The sequence below is a fragment of the Nematolebias whitei genome, chromosome 18, assembly GCF_014905685.2.
Source record: "Nematolebias whitei isolate Nwh7 chromosome 18, NemWhi1, whole genome shotgun sequence".
Lineage (NCBI taxonomy): Eukaryota > Metazoa > Chordata > Actinopteri > Cyprinodontiformes > Rivulidae > Nematolebias > Nematolebias whitei.
The window spans coordinates 4,659,099-4,668,116 of NC_056515.1; the positions used below are offsets into that span (position 1 = coordinate 4,659,099).

A 9,018-nucleotide genomic window follows, 5' to 3' on the forward strand; every position below is an offset into this window, starting at 1 on the left:
TACTCACATCATGAGGCCGAGGTTGTGTGTGAGACGTGCACGTTCCTGAGAGTGTGTGTGAGACGTGCACGTTCCTGAGAGTGTGTGTGAGACGTGCACGTTCCTGAGGTTGTGTGTGTGACGTGCACGTTCCTGAGAGGCCACAGACAGAGCAGCTGCAGCTTTTGTTGAGTTCCTGTAGTCCTGCAGTTTTCAAGATGAAATGAAAAAGCATCATGAAGATGAACTTTACAGTCTCTAGTTACCTGTTCATAGAAACACATGGAGGTGTCTCACCTTGTGACTCACAATAAAATATGTAACTTTATGAACTCTAATGAACTTATAATGATGCTCCTACTCTCTGAAGGTGAACCGATGGTACCACACCATCTCTGAGTCGGACAGTCTGACCAGTTTGATCAAAATCCTCCAGTTTAAAATCCTCACTGCTCAGATGAATCCTCCTCAAAGATACTTCCTCCTCTTCCTCACATCTTGTTCTTTGGGAAACCTTCAAAATGAAAACAGGAGATTTGTGTCTTCACAAAAACATTGTACAGAGGAGGTCAATCTTATTTTATAACTACTTCCTATATTCTCCCGAGTTTAATTTTTTTTATATCCTAGAACTTAAACAAAACTCCAGTTCTGATACATATCTGTTGATAATAAAAGTTTCATCAACTTTTTGTGAGTCACTTAAAGTTGGTTCAACTTCTTGTGTGGGTCTGTTAGCAATAGATTGTCTTAACCTTCTCCAATCATCATCATCATCATCATACATTTCTTCCTCATTTATCTGTTTGTTTCTGTACATCTAGTTTGGTAACAGATTTAACAAGTCTGTGCTTATGGACTCTCAGTTTCAGGATGGTAAATTAAATAGGCTGGGCTGTTTTTATCATAGCCTACAAAGAAAGCTTTGTCACCTTTTGCATCAAGTTTACCCATGTTTTGTTTGTATCTGTAACATGCTGATCCAAATTTTTGCATTTTAGACAGATCTGGCTTTTTATCTGTCAATATCTGGTAAGGAGTTTTATTTGTTTGTTTATTAAAACATCTATTTCTTGTTGCTGCTGCCGTTTGGACGGCGTAGTTCAGAGATATTTTGTAAACTGGCTTTCGGTTAGCATACACCTGCCCAATTCTAAAGGAGTACGCCAACCTCTCTCAGCTGTACCATTCTGATGTGGTGAATATGGAGCTGATGTCTCATGCCTAATACCATTCCTTCTTAACAAAGTTTGAAAATCTCTGCACATAAACTCAGTACCATTATCTGACCGGATACATTTTATGTTCCCATATGGGGCAACATCTGCTATAAATTTTTCTGTTGCTTGTAGTTGTATTGTGTCAGATTTAGATTTTAAGAAATATACAAACATTGCATTGGAATAGTCGTCAGTGAATGACTGTACAGAAATGGTCAAAATTGTGCAAAGTTTTGAAAACGTGTACGGCGTCGGCACCTGTGACCTGCAGAACAAAACTCGGGGCTTCAAAAACCCACAGTCGCTTCATTTTTTTTTTTTTTTTGTGCCTGACGTCACTTCCTCTTTCCTCTCTCTGGCTTCCATCTTGGTCCCGCATGTGTCTGCTGTTAGTTTACAGGTCAGTGAGGAGCATTTTATACTTTCTTCCCTGCACTGTTACTCCCTGATCCGACGGTAAGAGGTCAACAGAAACCTTTTCGGGCTCCATGGCTGCAGGCTGCCGGTGTTTGACGCTAACGCTGCTGACGGCTCGGTGTGGCGGCGAGACGCGGCCGAGCCGTCCGCTAAGCTAACCAAAGTTAGCCTCCAAGTTGTTGCTCAACCACGCCTCATAATATATGTTGATTGGGCTCTGATTAAATTGCCCTAACGCTAGTTGTTGTGTTGCTGACTCGTTATGTTTGAAATGTTATTTTTTGTCTTTTCTCGTCCAATACACAAATTGGAGAATGTTTCGTGTCTGCTAACAGAGCTGCTGGCTTCTTGTCGGACAAAAGCTACTTTTTATCTCGCTTGTGGCTTTTAATGTTTTATATCTGCGTTGAAAATAACACAGAGTGTAACCACAGCCTTACTGAAGCTGCTGTGTGTTTTATAAAGTTGTCTGATCGCACTCGGCTTATGAAAAGTGGCTGTTTTTAAAGACATTTCCCTCATCATTTGTACACGTTTGTAAACAAACAGGAGGTGCAGCTGATGACCAGTGATCAAATACCAGTGATGTTCAAAATGTCTGGCTGCCGGTGTGGAACACTAAATGTTAAGAATAAAGGCTCTCCTTTCGGCTGTGTCCTCTTTAGGGTCAGCACAGCTGGTAATCCTCACTCCAACCATCTGCATGTCCTCCGTACTGCATCGATGCTATTTAAAAAAAAAAGTTAGATTCATACTTTTATTCAAATAACAAACGTAGCATTTATTTCAGAGGATAAACAAAAAAATTGTTGCAAAAATGTTAAGTTCTGACTCTCTGAAATTCAAACATCATCCTTCCGAACATCTGCTGTTTCATGACTATTGTAAAAATGTTGGTGTTTTCCTCTTCCATGGCTCGAAGCTGCTGCTTCTTATTCAGATCATTTGTATCGAATGTGTCCGTCTGTATGCCAACGCCAGCTGGAAAGCCCTGGGTTCAATCCCTGGTTGGACCTGAGCTCTTTCTGTGTGGAGTTTGCATGTTCTTCTCGTGTTTGCGTGGGTTTTCTCCGGGTACACTGGTTTCCTCCCACAGACAAAAACCTTGCATTCAGGCCTCCCTTGCAAAAGAGATCTGTGATCTCAGTGGAATTTGCCTGGTTAAATAAATGTTAATGATAATGATGTAAGATCTATTCCTCCATAATGGAGAAAGGCAGAAAGAACCGCTGTAACATTTGAGCATCATGTATCTGTCCTGAGAAGAAGCGACCAGTATGCATCCACGCAGTAACATCACAATCAACTGAAACATTCAAAGACGTTCAGCGGTCCTGAGGCTGTCAGTCAGGCTTCACGATGCATCACAAACTTTTATTTTGTCTTTTGGGAGTGAGAGTAACTGAGTAATGTGAGTTAGTTCACTATCGCAAAGGACCTTGTGGACTGCAATACAGTTGCACTCAGGTCCCAATAATCCGGCCCCAGCCCGTAGCCATCATCTCCGAACCCCACCCAATCTGACGAATTAACGGTAATTACAGGTCTAAAGCCAACCCCCCCTGACATTTTTAATTAAGCTTTGACTGCTTATATCACAGACTATTATTAACGGATGTAAAGGGGCAGAAGATCAGAGCTGAGGAGACATCAGAGCGCATTACATGCTTCCCCTGCTTCTGCCTGCATTGGACCCTGCTCCGACATGTCGGATATTTTGTGATCTCACGTGTTTGGGTCTCGGCTGCGTGCGTCCGCTGAATGAACGTCCATTTGGGCTGATGTCCATCTGAAGCTTAACTGAACTTTTTACCTTTTTCAACCGGCCGGTTAGCGTGGGGTCAAATGGCCACATGCGGCAGGTTTAATACGGCAAGCCGTGTTTGCATATATTGGATCGTCGGCTGCACACATTCCTGACACAATAAAAAGCCCGACACCGACCCGGCCCGCACATTAAGCACATTATTATGGCCCGGTCCGTATCTGGGTCGGGCAGGTTCGGGTTAGAAATGACAGCTCTACTGCATTAAATGCATCTATGCTCTGCTGTCAGTACTTTGTTTGGTCAATACAGCAGGTTCTCACTACTCGCTGCCCACATCTGGTTTGCTGCCCACATCTGGTTTGCTGCCCACATCTGGTTTGCTGCCCACATCTGGTTTGCTGCCCACATCTGGTTTAGATAATAGTGAAGTTTTCTGTACAACTATTGCTATTTTAGAACTAAACTTTGGTTGATTTTCTTTAACATTAATGTGTAGTTAAAAAATATTTCTTTAATTAGCCTGCTGGCATTCCAGTGTTTTAGCTGACACAGCTTTTTAAGTTATTTTCTATACTTGTGAATAAATTAATAGTTAATTTTTAATCAGCAGAATACCAGTGTCTGATGATTTCTGCTTCATGCCACCTGAAACATGTTTCTGTTGTGAACGTGTCTCAGTCAACCTGCATTCATAAAAACGATCACTATTAAGACGGTTATCTTCTTAATTTCTGATTTGTTTGCGTCTCGGTAGCCTGCTGTTTAGTGTTGAGTTCTGCATCTTGCTGCATCTGTAACTAAATTAATTTTAATTATGTTAAGTTTTAATCAAGTCAACTTTTTCCAGGTGAAAAGCTGCACACAAGACTCTGACACTGTTTGAACTTTTTTCTTTGCAGATGAAAGAATCAATTATGAATCAAGAGAAACTTGCTAAACTACAAGCGCAAGTGCGCATCGGCGGAAAGGTAAATATTACAAAGAGTTTCAAATTAAATGTAGCGCCCCACTTTCTCAGTGCCTGAAGATGTGCAGGTGTCGAGGGTGACGGAGCGTACCTGCTGTTAGGAGCATCGTTGCTGCTACAAATACTTAAAAAACTAAGTGGAGTAAAAATAATCATTTTTATTTTTGAGCCTAGTTTGTACAGCTGAAGAAAACTTGTCTAATTTTTGAAACCATTATCCATTCGAGTTTTATTTTGGTGTATTTACTTTTAGTTTTTAAATGTGCAATTTTAAACCACAAGTCCCAGATTTAACCTGATGGTGCCATCAGAAAAGATTTGTTGGATTCTACAGAAACATGTTTTTTTGTTTCTCATAGGGAAGTGCTCGCAGAAAGAAGAAGGTCGTACACAGAACAGCAACCGCAGACGACAAGAAGCTCCAGTTCTCCTTAAAGAAACTTGGTGTAAACAACATCTCCGGTATCGAAGAGGTGTGTTCTTTAGATGTGCAGGTGAATCTGTGCTGGCGCTGTTTTGTAAGGACTCTGCCTCTTCCAGGTTAACATGTTCACAAATCAAGGAACGGTCATCCACTTCAACAACCCCAAAGTGCAGGCCTCTCTGGCAGCCAACACGTTCACCATCACTGGCCACGCTGAGACCAAGCAGCTGACTGAGATGCTCCCTGGCATCCTGAACCAGCTGGGGGCCGACAGCCTGACGAGCCTGAGGAGACTCGCCGAGGCCCTACCCAAACAGGGTTCGTATCCTCAGCTTTTAATGGGGTTGGGCCACTGCACAAATATACCTGCTGTTGGAGTCCATCTACATGAAATTATTTCATTTTAGTTAAAAAAAAACCAATAGTTTTGATCAGTAATGTAAAATTAAAATCCAAATCTAGACATACTGTGTTACAGCAGTCCAGATGTTTAAACTGTTTGTTTAAATTAACAACAGTTTTGGTTTAAAATAATGTTGTTGTTGGGTGTTCTGTACCTTGCCCCCCCCTGCCCCCCGATTGGCTCAGTGGTTAGCACTGTTGCCTCACAGCAAGAAGGTCCTGGGTTCAATCCCCGGTTGGACCTGGGGTCTTTCTGTGTGGAGTTTGCATGTTCTTCTTGTGCTTGTGTGGCTTTTCTCCAGGTACTCCGGTTAGGATCATAGACATACCGGTGTATACTAGGGCTTTAATAGACTATTCGAGTAATCTACACATCGATTCCTAGGACATCTATTGAAGTTTTTAATTTCACGTCGAGTATTCGTGGTGACGTCATTACGCCGCCGTTACGTCATTGCGTCACGTGATCCGCACCGGCGCGGGTTACAAAATGGATTCCTTCAAGCAGACAGATGGAGCAGAGCAGGCCCGGTCTTGACAAACAGGTAGAAATGCATCAATAGTGTGGAAATATTTCACTAAAGATGAATCTTCTAGTTCAACTACTGTAAGGAAACAGAAAATGAATCAACTTCCTGACTGTTTGGAGCGCGTTGCGAACTGGTGTTGCACCATATTCTGTGACAGTAGGGGGCGGTGTTGCACTGTTGCAGGTCACAGAGTATGGTGTAACACCCATACCATACCATACCAATTTATTTATATAGCACTTAAAACAGCAACAAGGCCAACCAAAGTGCTGTACAAAAGAACACAAACATGCACAGCAGACAGGAAAACATAAAATAGAAATACAGATACAAATAGCAGCAGAAGCTAACTAAAATGGCCAACAGAGTAGAGAACAGACCGGACCAAAACAAATCACACCGTGTTAAAGGCAAGAGAATAGAAGTGGGTCTTCAAGCGAGACTTAAAGACTGAGAGTGTGGGAGCCTGCCGGACACTCAGTGGCAACTCATTCCACAGTCGTGGACCTGCAACAGAGAAAGCCCTGTCACCCCTGAGCTTACTACGGGTTTCTGGGACTGAGAGAAGCATCTGGTCTGCTGACCTCAGAGAGCGCGGTGGGACATATGGCTGCAGAAGATCAGTGAGATAGGATGGGGCGGAACTGTTCAGTGATTTAAAAACGTACATGAGAATTTTGAAATGGATCCGAAGGTGAATGGGTAGCCAGTGCAGGGAGGCCAAAACTGGCGTGATGTGCTCTCTATAGCCTGTACCAGTTAAAAATCGGGCTGCAGCATTTTGGACCAGTTGTAGACGAGCAATGGAGGACTGACTGATTCCAAACAGAAGTGAATTGCAGTAATCAAGCCTAGATGTTATGAAGGCGTGGATCACTGTCTCAAGGTTCTTTTTGGAGAGTATAGGTTTCAGCTTAGACAGCCGTCTCAGCTGAAAAAAACAGGATTTGACCATCATGTTTACGTGGCTGTTGAGTTTTAAGGACGGGTCCATTATCACCCCCAGATTAGTGACCTTTTGTTTCTCTAGCGGGGCTAGAGAGAAAAGGTCAATGTCATGGTTCATGAGTGAGCCACTGGGATGGAACAGCATGACCTCAGACTTCTTCTCATTGAAGCTTAAGAAGTTTAAAGCCATCCAGTCCCGGATGTCAGCCAGGCAGTCAAGAAGAGGCTGAATCGAGCGTGTGCCTCTGTGCCTCAGGGGGAAGTAAATTTGGCAATCATCGGCGTAGAAATGAAATGGTATGTTGTGTTTGCGGAAGATAGCACCTAGTGGCAGCAGGTATAAAGAAAAGAGAAGGGGACCGAGGATGGACCCCTGCGGTACCCCCCACTGGAGCGCTGTCGATGCCGAACTAGAATCTTTGATATTGACACAGAAGGTTCTGTCAGATAGGTAGGACCCAAACCATTTAAGGGCTGACCCTGTGATGCCCACCCACTGCTCCAGTCTAGAAATGAGGATCTTGTGGTTGATGGTGTCAAAAGCAGATGTAAGGTCCAATAGGACAAGCAGCACAGAATCACCTGCGTCTGTGGAAATGAAAATGTCATTAAAAACCTTCAGTAGAGCAGTTTCAGTGCTATGGAGAGATTTGAAGCCAGATTGGAATAACTCTAGGATAGCGTGATCCCCCAAAAACTGTTTCAACTGAGACTCCACAATTTTTTCCAGTAGTTTAGAGGTGAATGGGAGTCTGGAGACAGGCCGGAAGTTGGACATGACTGAGGGGTCAAGGTTAGGTTTTTTCAGGAGGGGCTGGACAGCAGCATGTTTAAAAGTCTTTGGCACCACACCTGAGGATAAACTGCTATTCAGAATAGCGAGAATAAAAGGACCCAGGGTAGGAAAAACTTCCTTTAGCAGTCGAGGGGGGACCACATCAAAGGGGGAACCAGATGGCTTCATGCTGCACATTACCTGCTCCAGAGAGGACAGAGAGATGGGCTCAAAGTGGCCAAACACAGCCACGCACTGAGATGGGATGGACAGATCATGGCAAAATGAGTGCCCGGGTGTTTGCCACTTTTTCTAAAAAGAAATGGAGGAAGTTTTCACACAGCTCAGTTGAGGCTTCCAGAGGTGAAGGCTCACTGAGGTGTAGAACTGAGTTCAGGGTGGAGAAAAGAACTCGGGGGTTGTGGGAGTTGGAGACAATTAAATCAGAGAAGAATTTACATTTGGCAGCTTTAACGGTTTTCTGATAGTGACGCCAACTCTCCCTTAACATTTGAAAAGAAACCTGGAGCCTGTCCTTCCTCCACCTTCGTTCAGCTTTGCGACACTGCCGCCTAACAGCTCGAGTGACGTCATTCAGCCAGGGCTCTGATTTAAGTTTCGTTTTTCTGGTCTTAAGGGGAGCAACACGGTCCAGAACACCCGGTCCAATCTACCAACCAGCTTCCTTCTGACCTTGTTTCACAAACAAAAAGCAAAAAATATTAATCTTTAAACCTATTAAAAAAATCTATAAACATACTAATCTCTAAAACTAAACTTAATGCGCACCACAGCTGGCGGTGGTGCGTGGTGGGACCCCCACTGTTTGAATTTCGTTTTTGACGTGCTGCACGTTTCTTTAAGTTTGCAGCTTAATAATAATAATAACTAATAGTTTAGTTTTCCCTGTGACTTATTTGCAATATGATAAATGGTAGGAGCAAAATATATGCTCCCAATGTTTTTTGATCTTTTTTTGTAAATAATGACCTTTTTTGCGGTTTTATTTATTTATTTATTTTTGTATCTTTAGATCCTATGATGTCATCAAGTACTCGAGTTCTACTCGAGTTTTATTATGTTAATGTCGAGTTTTAAAATTATGTAGTCGTTCAACCCCTAGTGTATACATGGTTAGGATGCTTTGAGAGAAGTGGAGCACTACGATTGTAGCATCTTAGCTTAGCGCTAAGCTAAGTGTGTTACACTGTGAGAAGCTGCAAGTTTAAGACGCTGTGTGTTAAGGTGCATTAAAGTTTATATTTCTTTAACCCCCTCCACCACCTTATTGTCCTCGAGCTTTGTGAGTAACATTCTTTAGACCAGTGGTCCCCAACCTTTATTGCGCCACGGACCAGTTTAATGTCAGACTATATTTTCATTGGGGGGGGGTCTGAGGGTCCTACTCCAGAGAATTTTGGATAAAGTAGATGCCATTTCCTGCATTCTAGTGTATTTTACAAAGGTTTATTACAGTAGATTAACTTGAAACAAAAGATGTAAACTCATTATTGAAATGACTGCAAAGCGTTCGTAATGCAAAACCACTGCAGCTCTGCAGGTAAACCGCTGCAGCTCTGCAGGTAAA

At 42.9% G+C, this 9,018-nt stretch overlaps 1 protein-coding gene across 1 annotated transcript in view; it reads left to right on the forward strand.

The window, feature by feature from the left end:
• The first annotated feature begins 1,532 nt into the window (after positions 1–1,532).
• Positions 1,533–9,018, forward strand: part of btf3 (basic transcription factor 3) — an 11,120-nt gene continuing 3,634 nt past the window's right edge. The window contains exons 1-4 of the mRNA XM_037692219.1: positions 1,533–1,599; positions 4,284–4,352; positions 4,711–4,824; positions 4,892–5,093. Of these exons, the coding sequence (XP_037548147.1) occupies positions 4,284–4,352; positions 4,711–4,824; positions 4,892–5,093 (385 nt within the window). The 5' untranslated portion in view covers positions 1,533–1,599. The remainder of the gene's footprint in view (positions 1,600–4,283; positions 4,353–4,710; positions 4,825–4,891; positions 5,094–9,018) is intronic.